Source organism: Colias eurytheme, chromosome 6, assembly GCF_061535395.1.
Source record: "Colias eurytheme isolate Ceu_HAF_F1 chromosome 6, ilColEury1 Martin Lab GWU primary, whole genome shotgun sequence".
Lineage (NCBI taxonomy): Eukaryota > Metazoa > Arthropoda > Insecta > Lepidoptera > Pieridae > Colias > Colias eurytheme.
Window position 1 is genome coordinate 5,661,753 of NC_142985.1, and position 20,439 is coordinate 5,682,191.

Consider the following 20,439-nt stretch of genomic DNA (forward strand, 5'->3'; position numbering starts at 1 on the left):
ACCATTTTTGTATATTGTTTTTCGAGGAACAACTTTTACCTACAACATCTTTTCATTACGTCAATAGCTAAGGTTTTACAGCGCTCAGAAGTGAGTACTATTTTTCAGTAGTAACTATACATAATATATTGGCTATTGGCTCTTTTCCCAGACTCCACAACAATGGAAGCACACTGCAGAACATTTCAGCCCTGCTTTTCGACGTAAAAAAAACGCGCATCCAGACTCTATCTCTTGGGTGGTGGGGAAAAGATTCAATAATTAATTATTAATGATATTCCAAAATTAATTATTAAAATTATTATGCTTAATAACAAAAAAAAACAATTACTGATGACAAATTATTATTTACACACATAATATAAGTATACTGTATAGATCAGAGTACTGAAAATTAGTACTCACTTCGGAGCGCTGTAAAACCTTAGCTATTTACTTAATGACAAAATGTTGTATGTAAAAGTTGTTCCTCGAAAAACAATCTACAAAAATGGTCTGATATCATTTGTTCGTAAAATTATAAAAAAAAGTTTTATTGAAAAATATAAATATCTCTAATTTCTGAACATTTTCGCTTATAACTTTTTTATTTTTAGTTCTACGACAAAAAGTTACTGGACCAAAGTTGTAGAGAATTTAATTTGCAACAAATAATGTTACTCAATGTTTTTCATCAAATAAATAGTTTAAGAGATATATCGTAAAAACCATATCAAGCGCTATTTTTAAGATGGCGGCCGTGGGACAAGGGTGGCGACCCCACAAACTTGGTGATAGCTTCATACTGACCCCCCCTACACATCAAAAAAATAAAATTGCGTCCTCTAAAAAATGCAACCCCAAATGTAACTTTTCAATGGAGTATATGGGCCAAGGTATACGCTTTTACAACAGAATTCCTCATAATATTAAAGAGTTTAGTAGTTCTAAATTTAAAACTTATATAAAAAATGTACTTGTCCAGAGAGCCTATTACAGTATTAAGGAATTTATGGACGATAAAAACCCATGGAGGGTTGTCGCGTAAAAACCACAGGACAGTTCTTTGGCATATTATAATAATATATTATGATATTACATATGTAATTTGTAAAATTGTAAATCTGACATGATTAAAAAGAGCAACTATGGAGTTTCTTGCCGATTCTTCTCCGTAGATACTGCTTTCCGAATCGGTGGTTAATGTTAAAAATATGTACTTAATGACGTTTCAAAAGTGCTTCTAGAAGAAGTCTAATTGAATAAATAAATGTTTGAGTTTGAGTATAGTAATCTACGGTGTCATATAAAACAAATTATATGTGTGGACATGTAACGCTCGCGACGACGTTCAGACAGTCGGTTTTTGCGCGACAAATAGGTTTCAGTGCTTTGGTTCGTGTGCCTTACTCACTATTGCCATAACGTATCTCTGGACCCGATTGCTCCGCGAGGGTGTAGACAACGATAATTAATTTTATTTTTAATCATTGAATCAGATATCAGGGAATATAAAACTGTAATGAGTCCATGTACCATTTCTCTTTGTTTTCAGAAATTTGTAAAACAATAAAAAGATCCAATATAAATAAAATACAATTAAACATTTTATTGTTCTCATATGACAAAAAACATAAGGATATCGTGTATTACCAATGTATTGAGAACAATACATATGTGTGTCACGTAAACAATAACGTCGCATTGTTTTATGTTATTGCGGTAGCGCTGCTAACGTGAATTTCAAACCACAGATAAAATATAAGAGCACCGCACATGCGTAATCCGTGACCGCATTGTTTTTATTTGGTATATATTTCATAATATTATTATTCATATTCAACGTTAAAAATATATTAATACTAGCTGCGCTCTGCGGTTTCACCCGCGTGGCCCCACTTCTGTTGGTCTTAGCGTGATGATATAATATAGCCTATCCTCGATAAATGGGCTATCCATCACCGAAATAATTTTTCAAATCGGACCAGTAGTTCTTGAGATAAGCGCGTTCAAACAAACAAACTCTTCAGCTTTATAATATGTATTAGTATAGATAAAACACAAACACCGCGATGTTTCTTATTCATTTGTACATATAACACAGTTGTTTAATAATAAAACATAAATGGTTTTTAACGGCTTTAAAAATACAAGAAATAAGCCATAAAGTGCCTCATAATAATAAACCATTATGTACTTGTCAAATACATTCTACAATAGACAATAAATAACATGCATAAAACGTAAAATATATAAGTGCCTATTTTTTACACATTGTTTATTTACTTTACATTATTCTTCCTTTTCTAGTTTGTTATCATACTTCAGTTGGTTGCTTGAAAGAAATTACTCATATGTGATAAGGCTGCCTTCTGTGACTTCTTTTTGTATTTTATGTAAGTAGTACAATAAAGTGCTTAAATAAATAAGTATGCAATGCTTGTTACAGGTCTGACGTATTAGGTCACATTTTCCCCTTGGTCGGAAAGGACTGGGCGCAGTCAGGCGTCGCTCAGCTGTTCACGAAAATCAAGAACAATGGCTACCAGCTACTCTACCTGTCAGCGAGAGCTATTGGACAAGCTGGGGTGAATATACATTCAATTTATACTTTTTTATGAATGATTTTGATTCATTTTTAGAAAATTCTGATATTTATTAATTATGATATGCATAGCTTTTGATAAATCAAAAAAAAGTATGAAATTTGACTTGTACTTTTCGTTAGCTTTATATTATAAGGAAAAATCTTACTACTGTCCTACTCAATCTTTTCTAACATCCGAACTTTATTGTATTTGTTTGTCTTTGTTTCACGTCGCTATGGAGCGATTTTATGATAAGATTTTTGCGTCTGTAGATAATTATGAGGCTAGTGTTTACCGCGATAAAATATCTAATTTTCAAGGGAATTCTCTGTGACTATTCGCTCGCAAACCGCGGGTGGAAAGTTAGTACCTATGCAATAAAATAAAACTTCTCTATTAATTTAAACCATAAAAACAAACAATAATATCATAATCAAGTTTTTCTTTAATATTGATATATAATTACAGGTTACCAGAGAATACCTGCGCTCGATAAAGCAAGGCGAGGTGTGTCTACCCGACGGGCCCTTACTACTCAACCCTACGTCGTTATTACGAGCCTTCCATAGAGAAGTCATTGAGAAGAAACCGGAAGAGTTTAAGATTCAATGCCTCGCTGATATTAAAGCGCTTTTCCCCACCGGATCTAACCCCTTCTATGCTGGATATGGAAATAGAGTTAATGTAAGTGTTTTTTTTAAGGTTATTGGGTTATGAAATAAGCGAGAAACAGGGTGTCAAGCATATTTTATATGAATGTGTGCTATTATTGGAAGTTTCACTTTAGAAAGAAAATACACTTATTCAACGTTTGCACTAAAAAATAAAGGAGTTGGTATACAAAAAATTAAATGTGGTCAGGTGTGTCTAATGCAATCAATGAAATGAAATCAAAGCGATGAATTTAATTTGATATATTGCATTCGCGAGTATCTTAAACAAATATTGTCACATAAAGCTGGTTTCATTAGTTTTAAAATCAATATAATTTGATAATTTTCGCAGGACGTGTGGGCGTACCAAGCTGTCGGCATTCCCATAGTGAGGATATTCACAATCAACTACAAGGGCGAACTCAAACATGAACTGACGCAGACATTCCAATCCACGTATGTATTCACACCATTTCATAAACCGTGAATCATCGAACATTTGGGTTTTGTAGAGCAATCAGTGATTAATAATATTCAGTTCACTTATAATGTAAAAGACAAAACATTTATTATCTCTTTGTCGTTTAAGCGATAATAACAATTATCGAAAGTCAACGTTACAATTTTGCGTTCGACTTAATTGAATCACGTACTCTAGAAAATTTGAAATTCGGCGAAAACAGCTTATCTTATCTAAACATTCATTTGTTACTCACACACGTGTATATAAGCAACTATTAAACACTAACTACTCACACGCTCATGTAAATTTAATACATATTTCTATTTCAGTTACCACGTGCAAAGTGACATGGTCGATGATTTCTTCCCGCCGTTGAAAAGCGATAATGTTAGCTAGCGCGAATAATAATTAAATTTATTTTGATTAAAAGGAAAAAGCACGTGACTGTTATGGTAAGCCATATGGCATGTTTAGGGGCTTGTCACACTCGGACCGCGCATAAACATTAATTTTCCATTGCTCTAACAAAACAGACTTCTCAATAAGAGTGCCAATACCGATTGGACTCGGTAATATAGAAATTGGCATTCGAAATTGAATTGTTTGTGACCGCCTTTACTGTCTTAACTGAATTAACAATCGACGATCATGTCATTTGTATGTTGAAATAAATCTTGTGAAAGTGTCGTAGTCTTATCGAATATTTTAAGTGCTATATTTGTCTTATATTGTCCTATACAACAACCACAGATATACTTAATCGCGACAGTATCGATGTTTTTCAGAAGCAGTAAATTATTTGTAAATTGTCTTTTGTGTTTTCTAAAGGCTATAACATATTGTAATCAATTCACGTATTTCCAATTATCGATAAATATGTGCATAAGTACATACTTATTTTTATTATTGCGTTATTAATTTTGTGAAAATTGATGAATAATGAATAGGTATGCAAAATCTACAGGATATCTTTAATAATAAATCTTTAGAATTATTCATCGAAAAATAATAATTATAGTAGATATTATGTAGATGAATCATGATATAGGTGTTGGATATAAACTAAACAAGTTGGGTGGTTCTTCATATTATAATAACGGCGCGACATTTTTAACACTAACACTTAAAAACATTATTCTCATTGTTAATTCTTCAGTTTTGTTCTTTGTGTATTTTATATTGTGTCATTTTTCTTCTTTATTCATTAAGACATTTGACAAACATATCTCTCTTATGCCGGGTCCAGACTGGTGAAACGTAACATGCAATGTAACATTCTGCCTTTCATTGCATGTTCGCTGCTGGTGTGGACGCATAGCGCGCTCATAACGCGCATTCACTACGAACCTCCCGTAGTCGTGTTCCTTGCCCCTTTGTGTTCGTCGAAAAACCGACAAATTTCGGATCGCTCCGCGCGCGGCTTGTAATGCTCGTAGCATGCGCGTGTAATGCACAATTCGCGCGCGCAAGACGTCCAAACTATGAGAAATTGCAAAGTGTGTTACCTTTCATGATACATTGCAGCAATGTGGACGGTGAATTCTTTCATTGCATGTTACATTGCATGTTACGTTTCACCAGTCTGGACCCGGCATTACACTGTCTCTTCTATCAATATCACCTGAATCTCGAAAAATATTATCTAACCGGATACAATAATTACTCATAAGGATAACGATAACAATATCTTGTCGTAACATTTATATTTTAATGCATATAATATACAAAATAAAAACATGTGAATTTACATTATAATTTATAATTGATATTCTTTGATCCATCTTATTTTTACCGAGCGAAAATATATTTGATACACAAATTCCCCCCCTTAAAATTGTTTAATCTTACACATACATATTTAAAATTTAAATACAACCTAATTACCTTCGTATTATTACCACTAGCTTTCCGCCCGCGGCTTCGCCCGCGTTTTTAAAGAAAAACCCGTTCCCGTGGGATTTCCGGGATAAAACCTATCCTATGTGTTAATCCAAGTTACCCTCTATATGTGTGCTTAATTTCATTGTAATCGGTTCAGTAGTATTTACGTGAAAGAGTAACAAACATTCATACTTACAAACTTTCGCCTTTATAATAGTATTAAGATTAAGATATGTATCTTTGTAATAAGTGTGTATTCACTATTCCCCAGGTACTCGCACATGAGTGTGCTAGTGGACCAAGTGTTCCCGCCAGTGCTGTGCGAGCCGACCGACGAGTTCTCGCAGGCGGTGTACTGGCGTGAGCCGCTGCCCGACATTATACTACCCGCTATTACAACAACACCTACTAAGACATAAATACTGTATAAGAAATATAATAAACATGGATTTGTGCAATAAAGGAATTGCCAGGAGCGATTTTGTATCTGATTTTGAATTTTCAGCTCAATTTATCTGGTTATGTTGTAAATTTGTTGGAAGCGGATGGAACATGATAAGTTTTGATGTAAGTTCTAATTTTGTTTGTGAAAGGCAAAATATGTCACTTGTTTGTGAGCAGCTCGCAATAGCTCTTACAGTACAATTATTACAAATGTGTCATTTATGGATTTATATACCGGGTAAAATAGAATTAAATAGACGTTTGGCGATATAACAATTCAAGGCTATAGATTAATTAGTAATATTAGGGTCTGATCTGTGCATATAATGTGAAATGATAAACTCAATACATACCAAACATAAACTCAGCTTTTCTGTTGAATTAAATATTTAGTTCCTATTACGAAAATTATAAAGTCGACGTAATTAAACTTGTAGAGTTACTACTAGTTTTACGATTGCATTTCTAGAAATTTTGATTGAAATATATAAGCGTGTCCCAGAAAACAATGTTAATAATTTGATTGTAGTAATAAAATACGAATTGCAAAATTACTCATTACCTTATCTAGTACCTTTAGTAATTAGTTCCTAAACAGACCTTGGGCTATAATAGTATAAACGCTGGAAATAGGTAAACTTATATTTTTTCTACCAGAGTACTTTGACAAATACTGATATATTCTACAAAAGAACCGGCGCCTTTAGAATTCTAATGACGTTTTTGATAAACCTAGAATTCATTCATAGCTGATTATTCTTAGCAGGCTGTGATATAAGGGTGATCTCGGCTTGAATGTCACTCAATTAGAGTCGCTTCGAACTAACTCATACTATTAATATTATGCTATATTTAGTTAAACAAGGTAATTTAATTGAAAGACATTCTAAATGGATAGACTTTTTAATGCAATTTTTGTGTAATGTACCATGTATGTAACCAATACGTAGTTTTACAAATAGTTGAATAGAAATATTCTTGTGGCGTAACGTTCATAGTTTTCATGCAAGCACTGCTATGTAAGCGAATAAACGCAAATATCGCGTAGATGTTCGATGTGTAGAACTTTTAAAATAAATTAATGTCGTCACTTTGTGTGTATCTTATAATTAAAATTTAAATAACGTTTTGTAGAAGGAACGTAGATAAATGTCATAATATGCATCTCAAAGACTGTAACATAGTCGCTATGAAATTGTTATATTTTGCTGGGTGTATGAGCTGTGATGTCGTCAGATGATGAAGCAATGCTTTACTTTTGTACTGTGATTACCTATTTATATATAAGTTATGTTAATGTAAAACACAAGTGCACATTTCAAATTTGTCCCACTCAGGCAAAGCCATTGATGATTTTATTTTTGTAATTCAATTGATTTTTGTTAGAATACTGATATTTTTTGTAAAAATTTAAGTTACTTTGATATTGTATGTATAGAAAACAAATGGACACCTGTTTTATGTATTATTTTTCTATTATCTTTAATTTATTTTTGTCAATAATGAAAAATGATAGTGCTAATTAATGATTTCAACAATAAAAATCAATATGCTTCGTATAAAGTATATTTTGTTGACACAGATTATTTTATTATTTGAATCCTTTATACCCAAGCGTCCCAGAAACATTGCCAGCCTTTTCCTTCGTGCGCTTAAGAGAATAGCAATTACGAATTTAGACTGCATTATATTCTTGGAGTAAGGACTTAAAAAGTAATAAAGGCAGGTTCATTTCAAAACTGTCACTAATCGATTTCCTTATCAAGAAAAAGCATTTTCAAGGAAATTTTGCCTAAATTGTGCCTATTTTTTATGATAAAGGTGTTTGCAATTATTATTCATATTTGACACAATATTTTAATACAATTAATGTATTAATTTTAATTGTATTCCTGTAAGAAAATCTCAAAATTGGCAAATGTTTTGAATAGGCAAATGTGAGTATTTCTGTTTGAAATATTTCTGTCTATTGAGATCTCGACAATACATTATTTTTCATTTTTCTTGATTTGAAAAGTCCACCTAACTTTTTAAAATATTTTGTAAGAAAATAATACTTGTTCAATCAAAATAAACAATATTCAGATATAGTCCTTTAATTATATGAATATTTAAAATTAAACAAATGCACTGCACTTATATTACGTTTCATCGTCTTCCATAGCAACATCTTCAACAGCATTATTTTCATCATCATTATCGCTTTCTTCTTCATCACTAGGTACATCAATATCTTTACGGAATCCTTTTCCTTTTGTCCAATGGCATTTAATTACTACTTTAAAGTTTGCCATTTGAATACCCAAGAGTTTAAGTATGCTCGCCTGCTCTGGTGTTAGTGCTTGACCTTTTTTGCAAACCTGCAATCAAAAGTTATTTAGTTAATGTGGTTGATTAAATTATAGTAATTTTAAAATTACTTTATTGTCTTAAAATACTTATATATTTTGAATAATTACCTGATATTCTTTGATAAGATTAATGACACCTCGCTCTAAAGATGTGGGCAGGCCGAGCCTTCTGAGATGAGGCTCAATTGTGTGTGAAAAATCTGCAAGTGGACCTTTTGGCAATATCACATCTTTAGTTGCTACAAACCCTGCTCGCGCATATTCTGAGTCTTCAAAATCTTTGAACCATTGCAGCACATCAATAACATCTCGGTTTGTCATAAGTAGACCACACTGGCCCTTTAATTTCTTTGATATCTGAAATGATTATGAATAATATTAATAAGATTTTTCTATGTAAAAATAATATAAGTCCAAATTATCAAATATAACAGCAAAACTGTCCTTACAACTTTACTTGCAAGTTGGCAAACTGTTAGAAATTTTTTATCCATAACATTCACTTTACATTAAATGCTTAATTTTTTGTAAGACTAAATCAAATATATTGAAATTAGGAATTATGCCTAAAATTTTCTTTTTCCAAACGTCCATTAAGTGCAGGCTACAATTAAATGGAGCCCTACTCTGGATATATAAATTTAAAGAAATAAAACTTGTACAGTGTAATTATTCATAACTGGACTTAGTTAATTTTGTTGATTAAAGATTGTTCATTCTATGGGGACAATATGATACTTATTACAGACATTTAGATTTGGTTGAATGATTCTTACCAAGTTCAACTGATCTTCGACTTCATCACTTTTCGTTCGTCCCAGAGCAACAGCCATAACTTTATTCTTTCCGAAGAAAAATCTTGAATCCTTCCATTCGTTACGTAAATCTTTTAATTTTGTATTTCGCATATTGTCCACGGAAAACACAAAAATGTTTTCATATTTTGATAAAGAATTTCTAACTTCTTCTATAGTTTTTTGTTTTAACAGAAGTCCCTTTTTATTAGTCTTGGTAAGTGAAACTGTAACATAAAATGTAAGAAAAGTCTTGAACAAATAAAATTTAAAGGGGTATCGGGTTGACTTTAGAAACGTGCGGCACGAATTTCGGCGCGATTTTAATTTTTATCGATCGATAATGATGCCCCGAAACATACATTAGCGGCTTTTCGTGCGGAAACGTGTAATTACAGAGAAATCTTTTTTTTAATTTTTGAGATTATGTTCAAAATTGTTTGAGTTACATTGACAAAACTACAAGAATTGTGTTTGAAAGAGATAACAAATTAATGTACATATTAAAAACCATAGTTCATTCAAAAGCATATTGCTGAGGGGACAATTCATATGGGTTATGGGCGAGCATATGATTGTTTGGGGCAATATGGGTATGTTCATAAAAAAGTTAATCACTCAGACCCAGACAACCCATTTGTTGCCTCTGACCCATTTGAGTCCCAGTGGCATGTTGGAAAAAGATTTTTTAAAAAAGATAACTATAACCACCCAGCAAACTTCGGTGATAATATTATAGAATATGTGGAGACGATGGGTGGAAAAAAATAAAATGGATCCATTCATTGCCATTGTAAATTATATCAAATATGTATATGTACTTACAAGATTTGAAAAATAATTATTTAAAAAAAATGTATTATTGTATGTAAGTATATTGCAAACAAATTGTTAATCACAGAACCGAATCTGTCCACCCCGATTCCACGTGGTACTTGTCTGTCATACACTAGAGTGTATTTAAAAAGTCGGAGGCGCGGAGGAGCGTGGCGCCCGCGTGTGCTGAGGAGCAGGCAGAGTCAAGCGAGCCGGAGTGGCTGAGGCTGGTCGCCAAAGGCGACCAAAACGCCGAAGCTACGAAGGCGAGTGAAGACTCCTGCCTGCAACGAGGTACACGGGGGCAAGCGCCACGTTCTGCAGCGCCGGAGCAGTCAAGAAAGCCCATAATCTTCGTTATATTTCTAACTACATCACTACATAGTATAAAACAAAGTCACTTTCTCTATCCCTATGTCCCTTTGTATGCTTAAATCTTTCAAACTACGCAACGGATTTTGATGCGGTTTTTTTTAATAGATAGAGTGATTCAAGAGGAAGGTTTTAGTATATAATTTATTAGGTTTAAGTCAAAGCGGGCGAAGCCGCGGGCGGTAAGCTAGTATAAATATAATCTCAAAAAAAATTAAAAAATAAATAGAAGGGGGGGTTTCCTCACCCCCCCACTTTATAGGGGGTCTCCCCTTACCTCCCCCCTCCCTTTCCCTCCCCTCCCCCCCCTTAATTCGTGCCGCAAATTTCTAAAGAAATACCGGGGTATCCATTAATAATCCTATTTTATTCTCCATCGTGTGCTCCATTTCATCGCATATAGGTTATACTTATAGAAAAAAATATTACTTACCCTTTTTATCACGTTTTGATTTAGGCATGTTGTATAATCTAATTAGTTTATCTTAGTACCCTTAAATTATATTCCGTTTTCCTTTTTATTAATAATATTAATAATAGTAAGTAAAATGAAGCACACGTGCATTTATTTTGACGAGAACAGCAGTGGGTCGACACTTAGAACATCGTTTTGGTTAGGCTTACATTATCAAGCAATTTTAAACTTCATTCAATTGACATAGAGTTCAAATTATTTTGTACTTTTCCAAGACCTAAGGTCAAGTCTGGCCTGCCAACATTTAGAAAAAATAAAAATATTTCTAATGTTGGCCTCTCCGATGTAATCATACAATAAAAGATTTAATATTTTAGTTTTACTTATTTATTATTATTTCTTCTTTTTTTTTAAACCTTATTTTTGTACATTTTAATTTTTAGCTAGTACAATAATAAATTATTTCTTTCTTTCTTCGATTTCTTGTCAATGGTTAAGACTTAAGCATAGACAACGTCTTGATGTTGATTTGTTGTTTGAAATTTGAATTCAAAATGGCGTTTTATTTTATTGTTTTGATGGTTGTTAAACAAAATTTGTTCTTCGTATATCGTAGATTTTGTTATTTACTCAGTTATAATTGAACTATTTAATTTGTAATATTTCTGCCAAAAGTGTAAAAAGAAGAAAAAGTGTTATATTGTGTAAACAACGTAATCTTTGTGTGTAGATAATTGTGATTTGTGACTAAATATTTGCAATATGTACCCAATGACTGTTCTATATAGAAGATAAAACATAATAATTACAAAACAATTTATGAGAAAACGTCTCTAATACGTCATGTTCTGGCTGTAGAATCGATTGGAGAGGAGATATTATTATGTCCAAAGAAAACAACGGCTTCTTCATATACAATTCCAATATGGCGATCCGAACGGCAACGATATATTGGTATCGAAATTTAGAACGAGATTTAATAGAAATCCCGCAAAATATTTCAAGGAAAAGTATAAAATGTGAATCTAGTTGTATTCACATAATATTTAAGCCGAATTAAGTCCTACATGCCTAAATAAAGATATTCAGTAAAATTCAAATGGAATTATCAATTTTTGCAAGATTTTTGCTGATAATAGTGTGTTTTAATATTATATAAAAATGTTATTAAATAATTAATATTATAATAAACTTATTGATCTACATTGTTGGTGTTTTATTTTTAATTTCCCTTAATTTGAATATGGATGAGAATAATTAGTAGTGCTGTTACCCAGCATCGATAATTTTATCGATATCGATATGAAGTTTTATCGATACTAGCACTCATAAAGAGACATCACTAGCAACGACAACTTTTAAATGTTGGCAGCAATGTGGGTCATGTTTGACGTAAACTTTTCATAGGTTGGTATATAAGATTTGACCTAAGTAATACATGCATATGTGTGCGTGAGCTCGAAATCGTAGTACTGAGTGCCGTCTCTTACTATATTACTTGCTCTGTGGAGAACAGCGGACAGCATGACATTTGACGTAATGACGTTGGTAGTTGACGTTTTTCTGCCAATGTCAAAATTCAAGCGTTAGGTTTTTTTTTTCATAATTACGGCAATGAGGGAAGACTTTTTGCAAAAGTCAAGTTATAAAACTTCACGCTTGCATAGCATTTTAGGTGCCACCGTGCACCATGCGTGCGTGTGTTTGAAGAGAGACCGAAGATTGTTTTATCGGTTTCGTTACTATTTTCCCTGAAGAAAAAAGGAGTGTTTTACGTCGGCAAGTCTTTTTTTTTACACCTACATCCAAAGACTACTATGTATAAGAAAAATTTAATTATAATATATTATTACGGGTAGGCCCTACCGCTACCCTCGGCAGTGTCATCCAAGTGCCCAAAGTTCATTGTTACACTCTTGTTACAATATAAAGACGAATGATTACCTTTCTTCTGATGTATTTACTTTATTTTAAGCCTTTTTTCGTGGATTTTCTAGTTGATGCGTTCAGTTTTGGGGTGTATTCTTCTGTATTGAAATAAACTCATACAGTTTGTATCCGGGTATATTTTTACACACAGATTGTATCACATTGTATCACAGCATTGTATATTGTGGATATTGCCAGCATAAAAAAATATTATACAATATTATTTGAATAATATGATATTTTGAGACTAAAATATACTTACTGAAAAGTTTCCGGTAAAAATATGTTTGCTATTAATCATTAAATTTATAAGAAATCAGCAGCATTCATCAGAATTTATACCTTACAGTTTAAATAAAAAATATACGTGCGTTTCAAGATGGCTGGCCTATTTGTAGTACTATTTTGAGAACCCCGTTCCGTTTTTGTTTCCCCTCTGGCCCCGCAGCCGTCAGTGTAGTGTATCGTTCACAGCAAGAGAAAAATTGAAATTGTGTTGCTATCGCTGGCTTAATTACTTTAATTCCCTTCACAAGTAAGTGTAGATAATTAAGCATTGTGTGATATTCATTTCGTGATTTTAAAAGAGTGTGTATTTTGTAAGATAACTTTATACATTTGTGACTGTGACGCATAAAAGGAGTGTCCCATAAAGCAGCCATTTTGCCAGAGCCGGCGACACGATATTGCGGTGCGGTTACCTATCGTTATAAATTTTAGTAATTAAAATCTAATGTAATCTAAATGTATTCACATATTATTTAAAAGTTACTAGAGTAGGCCAAGTACAGTGGTATAGAAATTGTTCCTACTAAAACTACACGTAAGTTATATGAACATTCTTGTAATGAGGTGCATGGTATTAAAGTCTTTTCTTTTTGTAACATGTCTCTCTCTTAATACGGTTCTATTTTAGTTCTCGATTACAAACCATATTGGCATGTGTGTTATATATTTTTACTCTATTCTATCACGATAAATGAAGAACCAAGTAAGTGCGTCGTAGTTTGGCCTTGCGTCTCAGTCACGCCGTTATCTTTTTCGATAATGATTTATGTCATTATAGTTAATATAAAAAGTTAAGTGTCGGTAAGATGAGATTTAAGTGTCTCTAAGCAGAATATAATGTTCCTTGTACCCTTTTCCTCAGCTGCTTTTACATTAACATGAGATAGGCACGTGTGTATTTTCCATCATAGAAGGTCATATAAATAGTTAGGTAGATTTATTTGCTGATATTCTGATTATTTGTGAGCCTGGAATGATCCTTCTTACTAATTCACCCACCACTATGTTTAACCTTAATGTTATGACTCATCTTAAGCTACAGATGCTGGCTGCTGCACAGTTTTAAGCCTTTTGTAAAGAGAACCTTTAGACAAGGATAATTTATATTTGATAAATTAGTCATTGAATTTGTTAAGACATTTTCATAAAAAAATGATATCATATTCTATAATACTTTTGATGTCTGAATTGTACATTTTGTTACCGCTAGAAGATGGGGTCTTCTAAGAAAATATTAATCACTTCATTCAATTAACATTATTCGGATGAATACAAATAGTATATGAACCCAATACTATTTATTAAAATTATTAGTATAATCAAATTTCTCTGTTACTCTGTTGCGAGGGACAATTATAGATATAGTATAATCAATAATGACCAAATATAATTAATATTAAAAAAGATTTAAATACTTGATTAAAGCAAATCTATTGTAATATTTTTATTTACAACTGTCTGCTATAATTTAAAGAGTGCAAGAAATATTCATATTATAAGTCGCATTTGGTATTAAAATTAAAAATTGCATAAATGTGGTTTTCAGATTGGAAATCAAAGTCTTGGCATATATTTGTAATTATGGGTAGCTTCAAAAGTAATTTATGTTATATACATTACTTTGTATACAACATAGATATACTGCCACACCCAAGATTTAGTATAAAGTGAAAAGTAATCAATGCTGGACTGAACCATATAGTAGTTACCTACTATTTGGTTTCCCTTCTTTTTGATGATAGGTTAAAAGCTTCGTAAAGGCCAATTATCACGATTAGTGCCCTAGCAACAGGATATTGAACAGAAAACAGCATAGTAGATAAGCTAGATAAGGGTAGAATGAGGTAGGCGCCGGGTTGTCGGGCGAGGGTGCGGTGCAAGCAGTGGGGGTGTAGGGTGGCGGGTGGCGAGGGTGAGGGGTGTGTGCAAGCGTCGCGCTAGTCGTATTTCGTCTGGAGTGTTCATCCCGTGTCGGCGGATCAATACTGTTGGCGCAGTGGCGTTTGCTTAGCGGCGGCGCGGCGACGGCGCGTACCTTGCCAGTGAGCCGAGTCTGTGAGATGCTGTCAAACCGAACGGACGCCGCGTCGATGTCGCGTTTTGCGTGAGGGTCGCTCTTAGAGCTACGTTGAGTTTATACATTGCGCCCGTGCGCCCCGTGAGCCTCTATCTGAAGGTGCGTCGTATTTGATGATGACTCATATACCCAATTGGATTCACTTGGTGAAAGTGACGCCCAAACGATTAGTCTTTCTGAGAAATTATTGAACGCGCATTCATCGATTCGCCTTTATCTTCATCTACTTATAGCATTAATTGATTACAGGGGCATCAGTAATATAGTCCTCACACACATCATCCACGATGTCCGTCGACAAGGAGGAACTGGTGCAACGCGCCAAGCTGGCGGAGCAGGCTGAGCGATACGACGACATGGCGGCCGCGATGAAGGAAGTCACCGAAACCGGGGTTGAACTCAGCAATGAAGAAAGAAACCTCCTTTCCGTTGCCTACAAAAATGTCGTAGGCGCCCGGCGGTCGTCATGGCGAGTCATATCCTCAATTGAACAGAAAACCGAAGGATCGGAAAGAAAACAACAGATGGCAAAAGAATATAGGGTAAAAGTAGAAAAGGAGCTCAGAGAAATCTGCTATGATGTACTGGTAAGTGATGAGTCTTATTTTTGAGTTATTTTCTTTCTCTTTTATTTCAGGATTGATGATTTGATTATTAAATATAATCAGATCGGCAGATATTACAAACTTCGAGTAAATTAAAATTATATTGATGTCAGTTTTGCGTAGGAAACTACGCAAATGACGTCATCGCCTTTACTTGTTGCCAATTTAAGGCGTGATGCAACAAAGGTCGCAGTCATGCTGGGTATTTGCATAAGTTAATGGTGGTTTATAGGAATAGGTAGGCATGTGAGAAGGGGCGCGGTGCGGGTTTTCCGCGGCCGGGGCGGGCGGGGTGACGTATTGCGCCGCGTCACTGCGCGCGCTGCTCTCCTGTCTTCGTTCGTTGCCCCGTGTCTCACTTGCATTTTTAATTTAATGTCAATTCGCTAAAATTTTATTAAATTCCGTTCTTTAAATCACGTCAAATATTGCCATACTGGAATTAATAAAAAAAAAATCGATAGTATTGCTGAAAGGATAATGAACGTGAATTGAATACAAATCCATTCTTTAACATCGAAAATAATTTTTAGAATTCTCAGTAGATGAAATCTTTGATAGGCTTGACTTGTATATTTTTCGAAATGTTTTAATTTTTATTTTCTATTTATTTCAATTTTCTAAATTTTGTTTCAGGGTTTACTTGACAAACACCTTATCCCTAAAGCTAGTAATCCAGAAAGTAAAGTATTTTACCTTAAAATGAAGGGAGATTACTACAGGTACCTCGCAGAAGTGGCCACAGGAGAAACCAGAAATTGTAAGTTAATTGAGTAAATAATTTCAATTCACTGTAATTATTATTTATGCTCATTAATATTAGATAACAAAACGAAATTGGTTTTTATGATTGTGTTATTTAGATATGAATTTAAATTACAGCCGTTGTAGAGGATTCACAGAAAGCATACCAGGATGCTTTCGAAATCAGCAAGGCGAAAATGCAACCCACACATCCAATCAGGCTGGGCCTCGCGTTAAATTTCTCAGTTTTCTACTATGAGATCTTAAATTCGCCAGACAAAGCGTGCCACCTCGCCAAACAGGTCATTATTTGTGTCAGTTATGCATAGGCTCTGTGCTGGCTGGCGCGAGAACGGTGATAGGACGCTGATTGGTAATTGTTGTTATCGATTGTCCGCAGCGGTCGTGGACGACTCGCAGAAGGCCTACCAGGAGGCGTTCGACATTGCCAAGGCCAAAATGCAACCGACCCATCCCATCAGGCTCGGTCTCGCGCTCAACTTTTCCGTATTCTATTACGAGATTATCAACTCTCCTGCGCGAGCTTGCCACTTAGCTAAACAGGTTCTCAATATTGCACAGAGATATGGAGTGTGCTACCGCGACTATATAACTCCATCCCACTAACTTATATGAACCTTAAATTCCACACATCATTTTGCATGAAGTTAGAGTCATCCTTCGTAGTATGTCTTAATTGACTAATATCGCCTTGGCATGGTCCTGCAACGCAATTAACTCACCTAATACTCGATCCAGCCAGCATCAGGTGTCCTATTAGTAATTTAATACATCGTGTTTTATATGTGGTTTTGAATATTGATTGCGCGTTAACAACGAATGAATATAGAGGGCTCGGTGTGATTGCAGGCTTTCGACGACGCGATCGCGGAACTGGACACATTAAACGAGGACTCGTACAAGGACTCGACGCTCATCATGCAGCTGCTGCGGGACAACCTGACGCTGTGGACGTCGGACACGCAGGGCGACGGCGACGAGCCGGCCGAGGGCGGCGACAACTAGGCGCCTCCTCCCCACCACACGCATTTGTTCTCATCGGTGTTTTATAAGAAAACGAGTAACATTCGAGAACGCCGCGCGGCGCCTGTCGCGAGTCGTCGCTTGTATAAAATGTTAAAAAATGTCGTTCGCAGCGGACCTTTGCGATCCGTCTCAAATTAAATGTTATGTGTCATCTTTGACGGTTTTGTATTTCTGTATTTACACTGGATTACAGATATCGAGCTGACCTGATGAATATAAATATTTATAACTTAAGTTATTAAAATTACGGTTTCTTAAGTTAAAAGTGTTTTCCTTTAAAATATAGTGTAATAACAGCCCGGTCGGCCCCCCGAATATAACATTCCTTTCGCCGCATGTCCGCAGTGAAATGGAGATCATGATGATGAATGTTTTAAAATTATGCAATTAGTTATTATATTTAAACATTGTTAAATTACGCCCAATAACCCGATGAAATTTAGATTTTCATAAGTAATAAATCGCAACTGTACATAATGGCTGTATTAAATTAGGGCACAAAAAACTTGTTAGTGTCTGTTTATGTGGTTTTTGTGATGTCCTCGACCATTAATAAATTAACCAAAGGAATAATTATTATTGACATTAACCATTTTATTGTGCCCATCACCAATTTAAACATTCTGAAATTTTCAGGCATTTATTAGCAAAATAGATTTTGTGATGGACAAATATTGTAACATTTCTGCTGCATTTTATCAGCCATTAATCTATTATATTTTTCATGTTTTCACCAATAAACTTTTGTATTAAATACAATTTTTAGTTTTAGAAATCGATATTTAAAATAAACAGCCACCTATTTACCCCTAAAAAGATTTTTGTCTCATAAATCATCAATTTTTTACGTTTCCTAGAAAACGGGCGGTTGAAGCTGAAGTCTGAAAATGATTTGCACATGAACATAATAAATCCACTAGGTACCTACCTGGGATGAATGTGTAGACACATACACATTTCATGATTAATTGTAAATGACCTGTTAATATCATATACTATTGATAGGGCTTAAGAGAATTTATAGTAAGATGAAATTTTTCCTATAAATGCAGAAAAATAACATTAGATTCTACAGAAAATGTAGGATTGATCAATCAACATTCTGTTGTCAACAGTAAACTGTTGAATTAAGTTTCTATACTCTTGAGGTTGATTTGCGAAATACGGAAAATCTATCTTACAAGGTTTGATAATTTGATTACACATCAAAATATGCATTGCATTGGTACAATAATTCAAATAGATCTTTATTCCAAATAATCGTCATTGCAAACTATTTATTACAAGATAATAGATATTATTTGGTAAAAAAGTAAATGTACCAATTACCATGTACAATTTTTCACATCGTATCTTTTCCGCTTGCGCCGCCGTATTGGAAAATGGCGTAGTAAAGCAGGTTATTTGATTCATCATATCTTAGTTCATAGTCATTTTGCACGCCTCATAAGCGAAGCGTTGAGGTGGGTACTACTGTCACTTCGCGCAAAACATCTGATTTTTCAAACTTAAAATGTTTTTATGTATCATACATTGCACTTGTAAGATAATACATACACACACATATTAAGAAAAAACACTATTTTTAACGTTCATGATATTTTTGATGTCATTTTTGTTATTTAAACTAGTTAAAAAACAGTTTAAAAAAGTTCTGTCTTGGACGTCCGTGTGTCTGTATGTGCGGATCCTTTTTCTTGTTAACACGATAGCGACCGAAATACTTTACTAATCGAGTCTTTTTTTTTCTCTTACGCTTGAGTATGCTCAGGAATAGAACCCTTTCATTTTTCAGGGTCTGATTCGATGTGGTTTAATTGTTATTAAATAAACAAAAATAATAATTATTATTTATTAAAAAAAAATTATGAGGCGTGCACTTTTGGATTTTCCAAATTATTCGAAGTAGTATTTTTGACGTGACAACGTCTTATAATTCGATAGAGCCGTCTGCACGCACGAAAAAACATGACTCATGCGGCGTTACCTCGCTTTGAGGCGTTCCAGGCTTGAAGTGCAAGCGAGAGCGCGGAACGAGCGACAAAGAAGCTCGGACAATCGGACGATGTCACGTTCAACTATCGTCAGTAAACCGACTTTACAGACAACCAATTTTTTTCAGAAAAAAAGAGACGCATTCCAATGAAATAATATATGAACAGCTATAATTCGTCGAATATATTTCTTAAATATATGTAAAAGAAAATGTTAACGTAGAATATTAGTGTACTACGGTCGCAATACAAGAAATTATACTGCGGTTAGCGGTTCCTAACCTATTCCTAGTACGTATCACAGATAATCCATACTAATATTATAAATGCGAAAGTAACTCTGTCTGTCTGTCTGTTACTTAATCACGCATAAACTACTGAACCAATTTTCATGAAATTTGGTATGGAGATATTTTGATACCCGAGAAAGGACATAGGCTACTTTTTATCCCGGGAAAATGACGCAATCCCGGAAATCCCACGGGAACGGGAACTGTGCGGGTTTTTCTTTGACTGCGCGGGCTGCGGGCGGAAACCTAGTATTATAATATTACTATACTCGACATTGCGTAATTTTTGATGATATCTCCTTTCAGAAGCCTTTCAGAGTAATTTTACGAAAATATTCCATCCTATGATACAATATCAAACTAACGTCCTACGTTTTTTATTAATATTAATGTCTGTAGATGTTGCCGCTGAAATAAATAGGTACAGTGGTTTCCAGATTTATTGATCTGCCACGACGACGAGCAATTGATATCCAATTTCCAAACCCCGTGTTCTCCGTGTCCCAATTATTTTTAGGCGGTACAGTTACCTATTTATTAAACTATTATCTTTTTATAATACCAATAATAAAATTGGAATGTTGCTTTTAATATAAAAATAATCGCTTTCACTAAATACGTAGGTATGGATGTATACACGATACATATATACCAAAATAGAAATTTAATTTTTTTTTGTCTCTGTTCCTGAATCTCTGGAAGTAATGTA

At 34.1% G+C, this 20,439-nt stretch overlaps 3 protein-coding genes across 6 annotated transcripts in view; 2 read left to right on the forward strand and 1 right to left on the reverse strand.

Annotated features, from left to right (window-relative positions):
- Lpin (phosphatidate phosphatase LPIN) overlaps window positions 1-7,076 on the forward strand; it is a 43,714-nt gene extending 36,638 nt beyond the window's left edge. Inside the window, exons 13-16 of the mRNA XM_090102700.1 lie at window positions 2,429-2,567; window positions 3,036-3,251; window positions 3,573-3,676; window positions 5,836-7,076. Coding sequence (XP_089958826.1) covers window positions 2,429-2,567; window positions 3,036-3,251; window positions 3,573-3,676; window positions 5,836-5,983 — 607 coding nt within the window. The 3' untranslated portion in view covers window positions 5,984-7,076. The remainder of the gene's footprint in view (window positions 1-2,428; window positions 2,568-3,035; window positions 3,252-3,572; window positions 3,677-5,835) is intronic.
- Window positions 7,077-8,088: 1,012 nt separating this feature from the next.
- RpLP0-like (ribosomal protein LP0-like) lies at window positions 8,089-10,919 on the reverse strand. Its single transcript, XM_090102701.1, has 4 exons — window positions 10,775-10,919; window positions 9,136-9,380; window positions 8,468-8,716; window positions 8,089-8,368 (listed from the first exon to the last, which is right to left on the reverse strand). The coding sequence occupies exons 1-4, from the start codon at window positions 10,800-10,802 to the stop codon at window positions 8,150-8,152; spliced, it is 741 nt and encodes a 246-aa protein (XP_089958827.1). The 5' UTR covers window positions 10,803-10,919; the 3' UTR covers window positions 8,089-8,149.
- Window positions 10,920-13,063: 2,144 nt separating this feature from the next.
- On the forward strand, window positions 13,064-18,205 carry 14-3-3zeta (tyrosine 3-monooxygenase/tryptophan 5-monooxygenase activation protein zeta). 4 transcript variants are annotated; one of them, XM_090102702.1, is made up of 5 exons: window positions 13,064-13,220; window positions 15,300-15,637; window positions 16,292-16,415; window positions 16,538-16,701; window positions 17,270-18,205. In XM_090102702.1, exons 2-5 carry the CDS (start codon window positions 15,338-15,340, stop codon window positions 17,423-17,425), a joined length of 744 nt encoding a protein of 247 aa, XP_089958828.1. In that variant the 5' UTR covers window positions 13,064-13,220; window positions 15,300-15,337; the 3' UTR covers window positions 17,426-18,205. The 4 variants fall into 4 exon arrangements, with proteins under 4 accessions (XP_089958828.1, XP_089958831.1, XP_089958830.1 ...); XM_090102705.1 differs by lacking the exon at window positions 16,538-16,701 and adding an exon at window positions 16,800-16,963; XM_090102704.1 differs by lacking the exon at window positions 13,064-13,220 and adding an exon at window positions 13,236-13,376.
- The last annotated feature ends 2,234 nt before the right edge of the window (window positions 18,206-20,439 follow it).